Here is an 18,424-nt window from a genome sequence, read left to right on the forward strand (position 1 = left end):
CTGAATCATTTGGTTGCTGTTTAAGAAAGATTCCTTGATAATATGCGTGAAGGACTGTACCATTTCTTATTTTATGTTCCTCTTAATATATATATGAAATAATATCTGTTTACTTTCAGCCAAAATTACATGCAATAAACCATGGCACTGCCTACTGTGGCAGAGAAACCGTGAAGGCTTTACTGTTTCTCTTGGATGAAGAAGCTGCCAATCTTCCTACCAAAAACAAAGCAGAACTGTTATATGGTGATGAAAATGGGACTTCATTTGGAATCATTTCTGTCTTAACACTCTTTAGGTGAGGACAAATTTACTGATAGTGATACAAACTAGCAAAATGTGGTATTTATAAGGAAAGAGATACATTTCCTTACATAAGTAAGGCATTTTTAAAACAGAAACCTACAAACAATATATAGTGCCTGTATTTAGAGAGAGGATGAAGAGATCCCTTATCAACTCATAATATGGAGAGTTTTATTGTTTGTAAAGCAATTGAGAGGCTCAGAACAAAAAGAAGTACAAATTATTAAGAGATCTGAGAGTCTGAAGGGAGAAAAGGAAGATCAAGGAAATATGATTTCCACTACTTTAACAAAAAGAATCCCACAGTTTGTGTAAAGTTTCTACTTTTATTAACAGGGACCCTTTAGCGAGGTAAATTCACTTTGAAAATTGACTTCACGTTGAACCTCTCTCATCTGTTACCCTTGGGACCTGACCAGTGCTGGGCAAGAGAATTTTCTGGATGAAAGGAGATCATATTTTCTAGCACATTACCAACACCTCCACTTCTTACTGGGCTCTTAGAAGACATTTAGGGGTAAATTACAGCTAAACAGTAGCACGGAATGTAGAAATCCAGGACTGGTGGCTGTAAACAAAGCTCTTGGGAGCACGGGAAACTTGGCCACACTCACGATAAGTGGTCTTCCAGCTAATTAAAATCAGGCTGGTTTCCAGAGTTTGCCAGCCGAGAGATTTCTGGATTAGAGAGCTTTAAAGAGGTTCAACCTGTGGTGTTAAAATTATGGTTTTGAGCTATAAACAAACTATTGTCAAGTGAAGTGAAGAAAAGCAAAGAAAAAAGTAAGCAAAAAGGTTGATAGCGTAATTGACATGACATCTTTTAGTTTGGTACTAAGTAATTTGCTTTGTATAAGCAAGAACATTATTCTTGTTCTGTAAACCATTTATTATATAAGTTTGTTTTATTTTATATATTTACTAGATATTCAGGCTGGTCACTGGTAGAAGCACGGGGAATATTAAACCTTACTGTAGTTTGCCATCTTATTTGTTAATTCAAAATTCTACATTTTAGTATCAAATTGCTAGGTTTGTAGCATTGTCTGAATTTTAACCTGTTCATTTTTTTGTCCAGAGATTTCGTTATTTTTTATGCTGAAAGATCCTAAAAATCTGTTTTAAACTTTGTTGTTCAGCTGTGTCTGGGATCTCACCACTTTCCAGAAAACTTTATTTTTAGGGCCAAAGCTGGAAAAGAAAACTAATACATCTCACGTATGAAACTTTGAGTCTTTCAGATAATTTCTCTTGATCTTTCTCCTTTTAGCTTTGGCTTCACTGTTGGCCTTAAGAGAGATTTCAGTTTAAGTGGTTAGACTGGATTGTTCCAGAGCTTTATCTCTTGATTCTAAAACTTGGCAAGAAGTTTAAAAAAAAATACTAACCAACGAACCAACCAAAAAAACAAAAAACCTTCCACAGAGGTATTGGTAAGAAGTGGTTGCAATCACCTTTATTTAATATCAATAGTGTTTTTTGTGGGTATCTGTGTATCTTTTGGCACTGAAAGTACCAACTTCAACAATAAATCATGAACAACATTTTAGAACTTTCTAAACAAAGCGATATTTATTTTTCACTGAATCAGTGTCTTCTGTGTGTACTGCTGTTCTGACAGAAGATGTTTCATTCTTCTCTTATTAGAGTGATCCCTGCTGCTCTCTACTGGAGACTATATTGAAAAATATTTTTGGAGTGCAAATACTTAAGAAAAATAAGGGGTGGTTGTAATTACTGTGAAGTCTCACTGGTGGTAGAAGAGGTTACCTGTTGTTTTCCCATAGCATTTTCAGCCCTTTTCGCCACCAGAGGAAACGCATTGAAGATAATATCAAAACAAGGACACTGTGCTCCAGTTAAGGCTAATATCTGTGTTTTAGGGCAAATTTTGAATGAACTTAGCCTAAATATTTCTTTAATTTATTAAGAATATTAACAGAGAGATAGCTATGTTAGTCTGTATTCTATCAAAACAGAAAAGCAGTCATTAGCAGTTTAAAGACTAACAAAATAATTTGTTAGGTGATGAGCTTTTGTGGGACAGACCCACTTCTTCAGATCTATAGCCTTACCAGAACAGACTTAATATATAAAGCATAGAGGTCCAAAAATTTGTTATCAAGGTTGACAAATCAGAAAAATTGTTATCATTGTTGGCAAATCACATAGAAGAGCAGAGGGCGGGGGTGAGGAGTGGGGAAGTAAGCGTTAGGTCAAACATCAAAGTATGTGAAAGAGCCCTTATAATGGGTCAGGTAATTGCTGTCCCTGTTCAAACCACGTTAGTGTGTCGAATTTGAATATGAATGTTTGGAACTAACATTCGTATTCAGATTCAGCACATTAACACTTAAGACATTAATACTTTGATGTTTGACCTAACACTTACTTCCCCACTTCTCAACCCCCTTCTCTCTGCTGTTCTATCTGGTTTGCCGACAATAACAATTTTTCTGCTTTGTTAGCCTGGATAACAATTTTTGGACCTCTGTGCTTTATATATTGAGCCTGTTCTGGTAAGGCTATGATCTGAATATCTGCTTTTGAGGAGTAAAGGGGCTTGGATGTAGCACAGTCACTTCAAAGTATGCGTGGCTGACCCGTGGCTACACGCAAGCCTTCACTTCGAAGTTTCACACTTTGAAGTTGCCGTGGGGGAGATTTTGCCTAATGAAGTGCTGCATATGCACCACAGCACTTCATTAGTAAACTCCTGACATCCTAATTACAATGCCCCCTTCGAAGTTCGGGGCTAGTCTAGACACAGGCCATGTGTCCCCGGTGCTGCCTATATGCTCACATTCCTGTCATCATTTGGGGTTCTCACATGGCTAGGGGGTCAAACCACCCACACTGGGAAGGGGCAGTTCCAGCCACAGGAGTGTTTTGTTTTGTTTTTTTTTTCATCACAGCACTCCATCCCTGTGCACTCCAACTGGGAAGATGTGCTGCCCACCATGGCCTTGCTGCCCCTGCGCCCACCGTGGTTCGTGCACCACAACCCATACCCTCATGAGCTGGTGCCTCAGTTGTCATCTTGGCAGTCATGCTTTCCCCACTCTCATGATGCACCAGCACAGTCCACAGTGTCCAGGGACCACCCCATGTTGCCACAGCCCACCATGTCAGCATCATATCCACCATCACAGCATTCTAGGTCTGAGGGTTCCCTATCAGAGAGGGAGGATAGATCCCTGCTGCACCACTCCTCACCTTCACCAGATGAGGCAGTGCTTTTGGTGTCACCTCCCCCTGCAGATGATTCAAGGGCCTTCCAAGAGTTGTTTAGGCGGGTGGCCAAGGCCCATGAAAAGGACCTGCAGGAGGTGCTGGTTAAATAATACAGACTTCTCTGCACCCTGGAGTCTCCCTCTTCCTCCAGGATTGTGATGCTCATGGATGAGGCCACTATGGACCCTCCCAATGTCATATGGCAGACACCAGCATTCATTCTTCTCACTAACAAGAGGGCTGACAAGCAATACTTTGTGTCATTTAAGGATGCACTGTTCTTGTTTACCCACCCACAGCCAAATTCATTGGTGGTGGATGCCATCCGCAGTAAGACCAAGTCCTTTGATTTCACTCCTCAGGACAAGACAAGTAAGAAGTGGAACATCATGGGGTGTAAAGCTTATTCTTCCAGCATGTTGCTCCAGTGGGCAGCGAATTATGTGGCCATGCTGTCTGACTACGACCATCTGAATTACTCCAAACTGCAAAAGCTGGTTCCCGCCTTACCTGAGCAGCAACGTCCAGCCCTCATGAACTTCATCCACAAGGGGCACATAATTGCCTACAAGGCACTTCAGTCCATTTTGGATGTGGCAGACATGGTGGCTAGGGTTACGGCTTCTGCCGTGGTCATGAGTCACGTGTCATGGCTCTAGCCCTCAAGAATCCTCAAAGGTATTCAGCAAAAATTGGAGGACCTCCCTTCTGATAAGCGCATCTGTTTGCTGAAAAGACAGATGAGGTCCTTTACTCTATGAAGGATTCTCACATCACGTTGCATACGCTGGGTGTGTATATCCCCAATTCAAGTGGGTTTGGTACTCTCCCTAACAGAGACCATGGACGCAGTTCCAGCAGCAACCACAAAGTTTCAAACCTCAACAACAGCACAGGTCCCAGTGGCAAAGACCCCACTGTCAACAGCACCAACAGCCCGCTGCATTCCAACCTCAACAATCTAAGCAACAGTTTTGAGTGTGTTTGGGAGCCTGAGAGCTCTTTCTACTCCAGCTGTTACACAATATGGGTCTCATCCATTCGTCCACCATCTCTGCTCCTTTTTCCACCACTGGGCCGCCATTACCTCAGACAAGTGGGTCCTGGAGCTAGTTGCCTGGGGGTATTCTATCTTGTTTACCTCTACCCACCCCACCTGGTCCCCTACCCTGTCTCTTTTCAGGAACCCCTGTCACAAGCCTCTCCTTGAGCAAGAGGTTCAGCACCTCCTTAGTCTGGGTGCCATTGAGCCTGTCCCCATGGAATTTTGGGGTAGGGGGTTTTATTGCACGTACTTCCTAACCCAGTAGAAAAATGGGGGTGGAGGAGGCTCAGGACCTCCGGAGGCTCAAGAAATACTTTCTATAGTGAGGGTTCAAGATGGTGACTCTCACAGTCATTGTTCTGGAACTGGACACAAATGACTGGCTCTCAGCTCTTGACCTACAATATGCCTATTTCCACATCACAATCCACCCACACATAGGAGTTTCTTTCGATCTATGGTGGGGTCCCCCATTATCAGTTCCAGGTCCTCCTGTTTGGGCTTTCCACTGCACTCAGGGTGTTCTTCAAGCTTCTAGCAGTTGTGGCTGCCCATGTACGTTGGCACGGCGTAATCATCTTCCCCTGTCTGGACAATTGTCTTATAAAAGAGCCGTTATTCCAGGAGGCCCTTTGCATGATGCAGGTCACCGTGGACCTCCTCCTAAGCCTCAGCTTCCACATAAACTGTGAGAAGTCCGTGCTTGAACCCATTTGGTCTCTACAGTTCATCAGGGCTCACATAAACACTACCACCACTAGGGTATTACCACTCCAGAGAGTCCAGGCCCTCTGCAATCTCATCATGGTGGTATGAGTGTCTTCCACTGTCATGGTGTGCGCTTGCCTCAGTCTGTTGGGGAACATGCCCACTACCAAGTATATGGTCAAACTGGCCAGACTTCACATGTGGTGTCTTCAGTCATGGCTGGCCACATGCTATGCCCTGGCCAGGGACCAGCTGTCCAAAACCATGACCATACTGCTGCGTGTCCTTGCCTCCCTCCAGTGTGGAAATGTCCGGACAACTTTCTTACCAGGGTGCGGTTCCACTGGCCTCTTCCATCTATTACCTTTACTACAGATGCCTTCTTTCTGGGACGGGGGCACCATTTGGGTTCTCATACAGTTCAAGGCAAACAATCCTTCATCGAGTAAGCACACCACATAAACCCCCTGGAACTCAGAGTGGTCTGCTACGCTTGCTGACATTTTCAAAGGCATCTCATGCACAAGTTGGTCAACATCCTTATGGACGAAACCACCTGAATGTTTGATATCAACCATCAGGGCATGGTCTAGTCACCGTCCCTAAGCTCAGAGGCCATAAAACTGTGGACTTGGTGCCTCAAGGATCACATCACTCTGGTGGCCACATATCTCCCCAGGATACTGCACCTCAGTCACTCCTTCAACAATCACCATGAGTGAGAAATTGACATGGTGGCCCTCAATCATGTGTTCCAGCTATGGGGCCAGCCATGCATAGACCTGTTTGTGACCCAAGTCAACAGAAAGGGTCACCATTATTGCTCCAGGGCAGGTCTGGAGAGAGACGCCCTTGGGGACACCTTCTCCATCAAGTGGGACACACCCCTTTTTTATGCGTTTCCTTTCCTTCCCTTGATTCACAAACTTCTGGTCAAGGTCAGGCTTGATGGGCTCGTCTCATCCTGATAACTCCGATGTGGCCAAGACTGACTTTGTATCCTTACTGTACCAGATGTCAGTGGCAACTCTGTATCCCTTTTCCCTCTGGACGCAACCTCCTGTCTCAGGACTTTGGCTGCATCCTTCATGCTGCTCCGTTCAGGCTGCGCCTCCGCACATGGCTTCTTCATGGTTCCAGAATGCCAAAATCACATGCTGTGAGGGAGTAAAGAGGGTTCTTGTTAACATCAGATGTGAATCCACATGCAAGTCAGACCTCTACAAGTGAATGCGTTTATCTCGATGGTGGGGCACCAATCATCCTATGCCTCCTCATACCATGCCTCTTTTTGTCCTCGTTGGCTACCTGTTGCATCTACATGAGTCAGACCTAGCCCTCAGTACTGTCCGGGTACATACCGTGGCATTGGTGGCATTTCACCAAGCAGAGGATGGGATTTCCTTTCTTGCCCATCCTGTCACAAACATTTTCTAGCAGGTCTACAAAACACCTTCCCATCAGCACGCCCTCTGGTCCCTATTTGGGACCTTAACCATGTAGTCAACTGCCTCATGAAACTGCCCTTTGAACCCCTGGTGACATGTTCCTCACTCCATCTGTTGAAGAAGGTCTTGTTTTTAGTTGGGGAGCCTGCGGCTTCTATGGCTGAACCTCCTTATACTGTGTTTCCCAAAGACAGAACCACTCTTTGCCCTCATCCTAAGTTTCTTCCTAAGGTTCCCTCTCCATTTCACATCAAAGAACCCATCCACTTACCTCCATTCTTCCCAAAGCTGCACTCCAATCCTGCACATGCAGCATGTTACATTCTGGACATTCAGTGGGCATTGGCCTTCTGCATCAACCGCACAAGGCTTTGTTGCAAGTCTCCTAGGCTCTTCTTATCCTTCGCAGAGCAGTCCACGTTTCTGCCCATTTGGTCTCAACAGCTATTCAAGTGGATCTCCACCTGTATTCACACCTGTTATGCACTTCCTGAAGGGAGCTCCCAGGTGCTGTCACCCCACATTCTACCCGGGCTTTGTTTGCCACTATCACCTTTCTCAAGAACATACCCCTTAAAGACATATGCAAAACAGCGTTGTGGTCTTCTGGCAACACATTTGCACATCACTATGCTCATTCATCTTTGATTGCTTCCTCCATTCAAGTTGGACAAGCAGTTTTCTCCACTGTGATTGTTACTAGGCTCCAAGCCCACCTCCAAAGTGAGACTACTACTTTATAGTCACATAGAGGGGAGCAAAATGTGTGTCCCTGTAGGTGCTCCAATTCTCTCCCTCTTTTCTCTGCTTTGGATCATCCTGCTCTATTTGCCAGAGTAGAGGGGGCTGCATTGCACACCCACCAGATAGAACAAGGAGGCACTACTGCACGTGTGACATGGGAAACCATGGCTATGGAAGTATCTGAGTGCCAGCACAAAGATGCACTGACAGCACCCACGGGGACACAGATCTTTGAGAACCATCATTACTGCACAAGGTAACTTCCTCATCTTATGCCTTACAATGGCAAAGTCCCTACTTTTGATATTTGTAGGAATAGCACACATCCTGCTTAACTTAATTTGCTTCATCTACTGGTCCTATTAGTGATAGTTAACCTCCTTTTTTCCTCCCCTCTATTCTGCTATGTAAATCCTGGATTCTAACTGTCCAATAGTCCAAGTAAATGGCTCTTACCCATGAAAGCTCATTACCTAATAAATTTGTTAGTCTTTAAGGTGCTACATGATTGCTTGTTATTTGTACAACAGATTTTCCTTATTGCAACAAAAGCCACTTGTGTGTGCATCTGAGTCTTGTGTGCATGGAAATGAACTCTGCACAGACTGAAAAATAAAAACGTAATTGTCTGTCTGAGAATTTCCATGAGAGACAGAGAGAGAGAGAGAGAGGGAAAATAGTTACTGCGGAGCCTGACTAAAAGTCTATGAAGCCAATCATGGGAAGAAACTTGCTGTAGCACCGCCAATGCCACAAATAACAACGATGTGCCTGCAGAATCACAATTTTGTGGTTAAACTTAAACTCTAACAGGATGTACCAATTGCTGAAACCTTGAGTCAGAATTTTTACTGTACTTCCCATGAGTACTGCACATGCACACAGTTTTTGTTTTTGTTTCAGGTTTTTTCAAGCTGGGAAGGTGCGAGAGAGATGCAAAAGAAAAGATAGAGGTCTAGAATCTTTGATTGCCCCATTTCTGACAGGAGCTCTTAAGCTGAGTAGTTTTTGTTAAAAATTGCTGAAGTTTAATCAAGAGCTTATCTTTTTCTTTAAATGCAGGTCTCCAGCACAATCCAATGGGTCTTCTCCAAAACCTCTCCGACAACGTATTAAATCATCAGACAGTGAAAGAAAAATTAAGGTGTTGTATGGTTATTTATATACTATTGTAATATGTGTTGTATGGATGTAGCATATATAAAATACTACTTTTGTGTTTATGCATCCAGTCTCTCTCTCTCTCTCTCTCTCTCTCTCTCTCTCTCTCATACACACACATTTTAGCAAAATTCCAATTGAAAAAGTGTTTCATAAATGAAGAAGTGTATTGGTGATTGCATCTAATTATTGTTCATTCTTTAAGGCGATATACAGACGGAGGCCTGACTAGAAGAGCGATATAATATTTAAGAACAGCAAATTTTGTAAGAAAAAGAGACTTAAAAGCTTGGTTGGGGGACAAGCCATCATTATGCATGTAGGCATTTTGAATTAATCCATATATTTTCATAGTCTGCGTAATTCAGTAAAAATATAATAAAAGTAAAAATGGCTGCAAATACGTTCTCCTTAACTCTTAATTTTGCATTCCTGCTAAATTAGGCTCTGTAAAAGAGCACTCCTGCAATTTTTCAGAATAATTTTATGGGCACCTTTTTATATTTCTAATTTCCACAATCCTATTACAAAGCAAGAGCTCTCTGAACAGGAGACCTAAATACATAACATTGAACTCTTAAACCCTTGGAAATTTTTCCAAGGAAAAGAGCTATAAAAAGCAGAGAATTTCAATTTGCTTTTCAAAGGTGACTTGATTATGTGCATATAACATAACTTTACATCAATTCATAAAGCTGGATATTATTCTTTGTAGTTTAGTTCTCCAAAAGCTGTGGCTAGTGAGAATTGTTTAGCTACTTATGATTCCACTACAAATAAAAGACTGCGAAGACCATCAACAGGAAGGTATGAAGATTTTCTGTGTATCCAGCACACTTGTGCAGAGAAACTCAACATTTGACTAAATAAAATTGATCATGCTGAGCTAATAGCCTCGTCTACCACACCTAACAAAATTTGCTGTCTTCGTTTGTAATGGAGAATTATGAGGAACATCTTCAGTTAGTGATTTCATTCTCTGTGGAGTGCTCAATGCATTTTTTCTTGTTTTGTGACACACTGAAAATTCTGCAGTAAGGAATAATTCTTAGTGGTTTGAACTGCCCTTTTCATCTCAGTATGATATTAAAATCCAAGATCCACTGAAGCAGATGTACCCCACTAGCTGGAGTCAATATTAAGGGATTAATCTGCTCTCCTCCAAGAGGAAGAGCCCTGCTGCTGCTATAAGGAGGAAGGGGAGATCAGGTAAACTTCATGATCTTGCTAGAAAAGGATAGGAGTCCCCTGCCACCACCACTCGCACAGGAAAGGACAGTGGGCATGGATGCTTTGTTTTGTGGTCTGCCAAAGGCATGCACTCGGGGCAGATTAGGTAGTATATGCTGTCACTTGAACTTCTTGTACCTTTTAAAAATGCATTTTTTTCAGTCTGTTTATGATCTGCTACTGAGAAGCCCACATTTTCCCAAGTATTAAATGTTACTAATGTATGCCCTTCTATTTATTTCTTGAAAGTTATATCTAATAATTTACTCCAGATCTTCTTCAAACCTCTGTACACAGACAGAACTGCCAACACTTAGTAAAAATGCTCAGAGTGAGTTTTATATACTGGAACATCATAATAAGATTTAAAAGACTACATCAGTAACAATAAACACATGTTTTTATTTTCTGGCCAACTAATCAAGATATACTTTGGAGAAGGAAAAGAGCAGTGAGACAGAGAGATAAAAAGAGACAATCTTTTCCTCTCCTTTTGTGGAAATAATAGAAAAGAGAGGTTGAAAGGAGTTTAAAAAGAAAGTGGCAATATGTCATTTGCCCTTTCCAAGCCAAGGTTTGTTTTAGTCAACCATGAAACATGTCCTGGATATCTTTCAGATAGCACATTTTCCTTATCCCAAATCCATTAATTTTTTTTAGCAAGATGCCATACCAGCCATTGACTATGCCAGGTTTATTCACTAGTTTTTTTGAGAACATTCGGTTTTAAATCATCACATCATTGGGATTTGTGAGTGCCTGGAGACTCCCAGGATTTGGCCCTAGGAAGCTTGTTTAGACGTATCCTTTCATCACAAATACTGTGCTCCAAGGTAAGTAGTAGTAGTAACAGATTCTGTTAAAAAATTAAGAACAAAAAAAAAAACCCACAAGTGAGAACTATTATTTCATTCTATGTTCAGACTCAGACTCAGACATTCATCTCTGCATCAGATACACTCATGTCTCATTTTCAAAACTCTCTTTGCAAAATGACTAAAGTATTTAAGAAATAAAGTGTAAACCAGGACTATTATGTAATCACATGACCCTAGAAGCTATTGGGCTCTTGTAGTACCTCCACTTTAATTCAGTCTTAGGATCTTGCTGCTCTTCTGCCTTCAGACTATTTCAACATATTTTTTGTTGCTATACTCTGAATATACATTTTTTGTGAGTAAATACCCATTCCATGATTAGCTGGCACATTTATATGCTTCAACTAACTCTGAAAGCTTGATTCAGCATGGTCTTGTATGTTGAGTGGTCATATACATCTATAAAATGGACGTGAAGCTGTAGCACCCGTGTGACCAAGTGTGCACTACTTATTTTGTTTTGGATTTTGCACACTGCATAGTTGGAAATGAAGTAGACTGGGTATAACACAGAGAAGAGCTAGTCTTTGAGACCAAGAGCCAGGATCCACTGAAGTCTATGGACAAATGGATTTTTGTGAAGCCCATAGTGTTGAAATTCAAAAGTGTCCAAACTTAAAGCAATCTCAGTGGACATCCCTCATGACATTTAACTCACTGGGCTTGTCTACATTACTACCTGCCTTCAAAGGCAGGATAGTAATTAGGGTGTTGGGAGTTTACTAATGAAGTGCTGCGGTGCATACGCAGCACTGCATTAAAGCAAATTCGCCTCCCGCGGCAACTTTGAAGTTTTAAACTTCGAAGCACTGGCATGTGTCTAGCCACAGCTCACCCGCCAGGACTTTGAAGTTGCCCCAGCATTTCAAAGTACCAGCAGGTGAGCCGTGGATAGACGCGTGCTGGTACTTCGAAGTTTAAAACTTCAAAGTTGCCACGGGAAGCGAATTTGCTTTAATGCAGTGCTGCGTATGCACCGCAGCACTTCATTAGTAAACTCCCAGCACCCTAATTAGCACCTTTCTTTCAAAGGAAGGTGGTAGTGTAGACAAGCCCACTATGTTCTTATAAACTTTCATTGCTAAGTTTGCTCACTGAGGCCTGGGAAGGTTAAAAAAAAAAAGAAGCCCTTGTGGTTTCTTGGACAACTTTAATTTTATGTGTACTGGATCTATATTGTAGATAAAATATTGTACCTGTGTGCAGATTGTAACTTATCCATGTTACCATGAAGAACATGGGAAAGATCTGTAATATTTTATGTCTGTTGTGTGACTCTCAGGATGTTTGATGATTATTGCTTTGCTTCTTAAGAATAAGTGAAGGATATTTCAGACTTCGGTGTTTTTGTACATCTTCAGTAATCAAAGTCAAATCAAAGTGTTAGATACCAGCTAAGCATGGGTTATTAGGCTAATATACATGTCAAGACCTTCTGAGGTTTTGTCCTGTCCAAATGGAGCATAATTTCCATCTTAGGAAATCAGAAGAGCCCTTAAGGCTGGAAACGGTAAACCAGAGATACTCAAACTGAGACTGGTGAGCTGCAAGAGATTTGCATGTCTCTCTCTTTGTAGCATATGTTAAAACAATGTGCAACTTAATTATTAACCATTCTAAATTATTAACCAGTCAAAGTGCTTTTATTCTATGTTATTAACCAATTGTAGAATATGTGTTCGGTAATTTTGCTGTGATAACAACATGTAGTTACCCTGGGACTTTTGGGTGATGTTGATTACCAATTTGGCTTCTGAACCACTGAGGTCTGTGTATCACTGCCTTAAACAAAGATCTTTACAATTGTTGTAAGTACTTTTCTGACAGGGAGAGGCAAAGTTTGCAGAGAAGCAGACTGTAACTTGGTCCCAAAAAGCACATGTACCAGGGATAAGTTTGGCCTCCTACCCTGTGAGAGAAATACTGAGCTTTAGGTACAACAGTATATGTGTAGTATTTAATTGTTTTAAACTGTTTTCTGTCTGATTGCTATGCTTCTCTGGATAAAGCTTTTTGGTGTCACTGCATTATGCTTTGATCACTGCTTCTGGAGTATCTGACAGGCACCAACCTTGTTGGGTCTGCAAGTGACACTCCGGTGGTAAATAGGGACTTTTTAACCTGGAGACCCAATCTAAAAGTAAGGTAACAGAGAGGAAGCCGTGCTAGTCTATACACTATCAAAACAGAAAGCAGCCAAGTAGCACTTTAAAGACGAGCAAAACAGTTTATTAGGTGAGCTTTCGTGGGACAGACCCACTTCTTCAGACCATAGCCAGACCAGAACAGCTGTTCTGGTCTGGCTATGGTCTGAAGAAGTGGGTCTGTCCCACGAAAGCTCACCTAATAAACTGTTTTGCTCGTCTTTAAAGTGCTACTTGGCTGCTTTCTGTTTTAAAAGTAAGGTGAATCACAGAATTCAAACTTGAGTGCTGACAGAAAGACTGAGGAGAGGCCAAGGTTCAGCTACACTTGGACTGTGATGTTTTCCTATGTGAAGAGGAAAAGTAGAATTGCCCAAGATGAATTCTTGTAAGACAAATGAGCATTAAAATGTGTCTCTGTTCTGGAAAGTGGCTGTAAAAAATATCTTCTTACTGAACAGATCTAGTTCCTTTGTGAATTCAAAACTAATATCTCCTTACTTTAGTGACAAAAAATAATTTGCAATATATTTTCCCTTGTTGTTAGCATTCTAGCACCATTACAGCTAAAAACAATCTGGGTTCACTTTTGGCTTGTATATTATCAATACAGTGATTAGCTGGATGTTTTAATTATAGAGTAATTATCTTCTTTATTGATCTCTGTCAGTCCCTTTGAAGTCTGTTTAATTCTACAGATAGAACTCAGGACAGAATTTTCTTCTCCAGAGTCTATATTGTGAGTGATTTAATTGTCCAGAAAGAACAAAGTTTTTGACATTTTTTTAAAATCCCAGGTTGATTTAGCTATGCTGATAGTTGAGGAGACCGTATTTTATAAGTAAACAGCAAATGTGATCTGCTGTCCTTGACTCCAGTGAATATGAAGATACGGCCTATAATGTCATTTTTATTCTCTTATTCTTGAACCATACTTTCTGATATATCTGTGCTAATCAGCCAGGTTTCTGGCTTTGAAGTTTAGGAGTAGAGATCAATTGTCTTTAAAAATCCTGCAGAGGTAGATATGATAGTGTTCTTTGATATTATAGAATTCTGACTACTCAGTCTGTGCAGATGCTTTTAATGCATTTGGGAGGTAGACTGTATATTTGGGGAAATCATATGTCCTGCATTTTACACTTTATATGGAGATTATTTTGTTTTGTGAAAATTTTCAAATTTTCTAATATGAATTTTCAACTTTCGTAACACAAAGGGATAGAAGAATATTGTGTGTTCTATTGTTAGACCAGTTTTTTATATATTTGACTCTGATTTTATGTTGGATGATAGCTATTTGTCTTTCAGGGGAGTGTTTTTAAGATTTCTTTTTTCTGCTTTTTTACACAGTTTGTTTTGATGTGGAGCCTTATCCAAATGAAAGTTGCTTATTGACACTTCCACAATGAGGCTATGTCTAGATTGAAGAGATCCATTGTCAAAAAGATATGCAAATCGCGCAAAGCTTTTGCATATCTCCTGCCAATAGTTCTGTCGGGAGCGACTTTCCTGACATAGGACCTATCTACATTGGGCCATATGTCAGGAAAACCCCCTCTGCTGACACCTCTCTTCTTCCTCATGGAACAAGGATTGCCAATAAGTTGGCAGAGGGCTCCCAGATTGGTAGACTGCTGGTGGGAGACCTCAGGCTCCAGACAGAAGCCTGCAAACTAGACATAGCCTGGTAGTGGGCTCATCTTGTTCATAGCATGCATAAGGGATGGTTTGGCTGTAGGCAAATACTCTCTATGGCAGCGTCTACTACGAGATGAAATCGAATTAATTCAGTTAGTCCGATTTTACCATGTGACTGTCTTCACTATAAAGACCATTAATTTGATTTTGGGTGCAGTAATCTCAAGATTACAAAATCGCAGTTACCTGACAGGTATAGTGTCAAGCCCAAATTCAGAAGTTTGATTAAAGGCAAGTGTGGAAGCTCCACATCTTAAAAGCAAATTTGTTAGCCTCCAGAGGTGTCCTGTATGTAACCCATAATGCCTCTCTCAGTGCTCTGCTCTGGTTGCTGCTCTCCAGTAACAGGAAGAGCATGAATTTCCAAGCGGGAGCACCGAGCCTTTGGCTGTGGGCTCATGTTAGTATGATAGCCTGAGAAATGGCTTCTTTCTTTCTATGCTGCTAGTGGTGTGAGTTCATCTACCCATTCAAATAGCCCCTACAGGGAGTTAGCAAGTCTCTCTGTACACTTGCAGTTTTTTTCTGCGCTGCCTGGCACCAGCCCGTGACCCACTGTACCACATGTCAACAAGGCTGTGCTGGGGGTCATACCATGCAAGAAACTTCTTCTCAGCGGTATACATTTGTGTGCGAACCACCTTTCCTCCCTCGCTGGTGCCACACAGTCTGGGTCTTTCCCATGCACAGCCACATCATATGGTATCCCCCAAACCAACCCAGTAAAAGGATGTGCCTGCTGTTCAGTGCTGACCTTGCTGCCAGTTGCGTGTTCAGGGCTCCAAGGGCAGGATAGATATTCTGGGCTTTGCTGCCACCATGGGGAAGTTCCTCCTGGTGGTTATGATGCTGGGCGCTTTGCTGCCACCGTGGGGAATTCTCCCCTGGCAGTTAAGATGCTGGATGCTTTGTTGCTGCCTTGGGGAAGTCTCCCTGGCAGGCAAGATACTGGGGGCTTTGCTGCCATGGGGAAGGACCACCTCAACTGGCCCCCAACTACTGCCCCCCTGCACCTTCACCCGTATCAGGCCTCACTGCTGCTGGGGAAAAGTCTCCCCTGGTGGCTAAAGGGCTTGCTGCTGCCACTGGGGAAGGAACAGCTCAACTGGTCATCTGCTGGCCACCCCCTTTGCCCATACCTGGGCTTGTTGCTACCAGGGAAAAGTCTGCTTGGCGGCTAAAGGGCTTGCTGCTGCTGCCAGGAAAGGAATAGCTCAACAGGTCATCCAATGACCACCTACTTGGTCCATACCTGGGCTTGCTGCTGCTTCCAGGGAAAAGTCTCCCCTGGCAGCTAAGGAGCTTGTTGCCACTGTGGAAGGAACACTTCAACTGGCCCCTACTGTACTTCCCACTTTGCCCATACTGGGGCTTGCTGACTCCAGGGGCGAGGGGAGGAACCCAGAATTCTTTTTTTCCTGCACTTTTCTATTCTCTTTCTTCTAACTTTAAAAAACAGTCTGGGACCCTGCATTAAGACTCTCACCAATACCAACATTCTTCTCAATGTAAGAAACATTCCAGGCCCCTGCATTATTTTCAGGGATCACATTTCTGCAATGATGGGAGGTGGGATACTCAGTGGATGGCCAGCTGAGAACACAGTTGCTGCACAGAAGCCTTATAGTGCACTGGAAATCCAAATACCCTTTCCATTAACAACATAATGAATGGGGAAACCAAAAATTCTTTCTTCTTACATTCTTCTCAATTTAAAAAAAACATTACGGGCCCCTGCGTTATTGTTAGGAATCATATGCATGCAGTCATCAGTGGATGGCCAGTTGAGAATACAGTTGCTGCACCCATGGGCCATGTCTACACGAGCCCCAAACTTCGAAATAGCCACGCAAATGGCCATTTCGAAGTTTACTAATGAAGCGCTGAAATGCATATTCAGCACTTCCTTAGCATGCGGGCGGCCGCAGCACTTCGAACTTGACGCGGCTCGCTGCCGCGTGTCTTGTCCAGACAGGGCTCCTTTTCAAAAGGACCCCGCCTACTTCGAAGTCCCCTTATTGGAAACTTATTGGAATAAGGGGACTTCGAAGTAGGCAGGGTCCTTTCGAAAAGGAGCCCTGTCTGGATGAGACATGCGGCGGCGAGCCGCGTCAATTTCGAAGTGCTGCGGCCGCCCGCATGCTAATGAAGCGCTGAATATGCATTTCAGTGCTTCATTAGTAAACTTCGAAATGGCCATTTGCATGGGCATTTCGAAGTTTGGGGCTCGTGTAGACGTAGCCATGTTGGCAATGTAATGTAATGTGTGGGGAAACCAAAAATTCTTTCTTCTAATTTTGAGGATCTCTGCATTATTTCCAGGGATCGACATATTTTCAGGGAGCGGGAGGGGAACGATGAAAATGCAATGGGGGAAGATGATGTCAAGACCACCAAGCATACCCAGAATGCTACTGGGATGAGGGAACTGTGGGATAGCTTCTCACAATACACTACTGCAACAGTCGCTGTTAGCCAATTTGTGTGTGGCAGCAATGACTTGACTTTGTGGGGAGCCTGGTGAAAGTGAAGATGGTAGCAGCCCAAAATGGTAGATGTTACCAAATGTCAAGGCTAAAGAAAAATCACTTACAGAGATGCTTGGGCATATGTTCTTTTAAGAGACTTGCATATGCAGCTTTCTAAAAGAGATCAGTGAAAAAATCAAACAATATCTCAATTTACTATTAGATAAGTTTTCTAGTACCAGTTTATGATATTTTATAAATATTATCAGGACTCACCCCTTTCTGGTGGCTATAGCTGAAGTACTTATTTGCACAGTTGTTTCTAATATGTAAGCCAACGTATATCCTGTTTGTTTTTCAATCAAATGTTATTTTGTCCCATGTACAAACACTACATCAGTCTTTCCTACAAGCACTCATTACATCTGTATCACTTCTGTATGCACAACATTTTGAGTAAGCACATTCTTAGACTTAATGTGTACGTTCCGCTTTGGGGAGGAATAAACTAAAATAGGAAAGGCTGGGCAGATGCTTGGCTATCTGGCATGTCCCGTGCCTCTCTCTGGTAGTGGGCTAAGGTCCTTACCCTACCCCATGCAACCCTCTGCCTAAGTCCCGCTCACCAGCGTCTCCCTGTGGGAGGGACCCTCCCTTTGCTCCCAGGGACACGACAATTGGAAAGAGCCTGGCCCTAGCAGTGGGCCACTCCATTCCTTAGCCACGGAGCCCCTGCTCCCTCCCATGGTGCTGTGTCCTGCAGCACCCTGCTTGGGGCCCAGGTTGGGAAAGGACCTGACTCCAAAGGACACTGGGTCCCCCTCCCTGTGAAGGGATTGCGGCTGCCACTGCCCCATCATCGCTTCCAGCTCAAGAGCAGCCCACAGCCCTCTGCCTACACCAAAGGAAGAGAGGTCACTCTGCTGACATCAGTGTTCTGGTGGGATGGCTCTTCCTTGTGTGGGTCGGTGTCCTTGGGGTTCAGTGACAGGGCAAGGAGCCACTGACTCTGAACCAGGGAAAGGCATGAGGTGGAGAGCCTGGACAAGGCAGGGCGACCCTCCCTTTACCCTGTTGCCTCCCTCACTGACTCCAGCCTGTGCGCTGCCGATACCTCCTCCATGGGCTATGCGGCAGTCCCAACTCCTCCCCAGGCAGGTCAGGGTCCCTGGGCTTCAACGATGGGGCAGGGAGCCACTGACTGTGCTCCAGGGAAAGGCACGAGGCAGATAGCCGGGCCGAGATGGGGCAACCCCCATTTTTACCATGTCCCCTCCTCACTGACTCAGGCCCACATATTGCCTATACCTCCCCTGCACTCTGCACGGTGCCCCCAACTTGGTCTTCACTAAGCACC

The 18,424-nt window shown here is 43.1% G+C and overlaps 1 protein-coding gene across 1 annotated transcript in view; it reads left to right on the forward strand.

The window, feature by feature from the left end:
- PARPBP (PARP1 binding protein) overlaps positions 1 to 18,424 on the forward strand; it is an 88,224-nt gene that overhangs the window by 67,617 nt on the left and 2,183 nt on the right. The window contains exons 9-10 of the mRNA XM_075007631.1: positions 120 to 298; positions 8,548 to 8,629. Of these exons, the coding sequence (XP_074863732.1) occupies positions 120 to 298; positions 8,548 to 8,629 (261 nt within the window). The remainder of the gene's footprint in view (positions 1 to 119; positions 299 to 8,547; positions 8,630 to 18,424) is intronic.

This window comes from Carettochelys insculpta, chromosome 1 (assembly GCF_033958435.1).
Source record: "Carettochelys insculpta isolate YL-2023 chromosome 1, ASM3395843v1, whole genome shotgun sequence".
In the NCBI taxonomy this organism is placed as follows: domain Eukaryota; kingdom Metazoa; phylum Chordata; order Testudines; family Carettochelyidae; genus Carettochelys; species Carettochelys insculpta.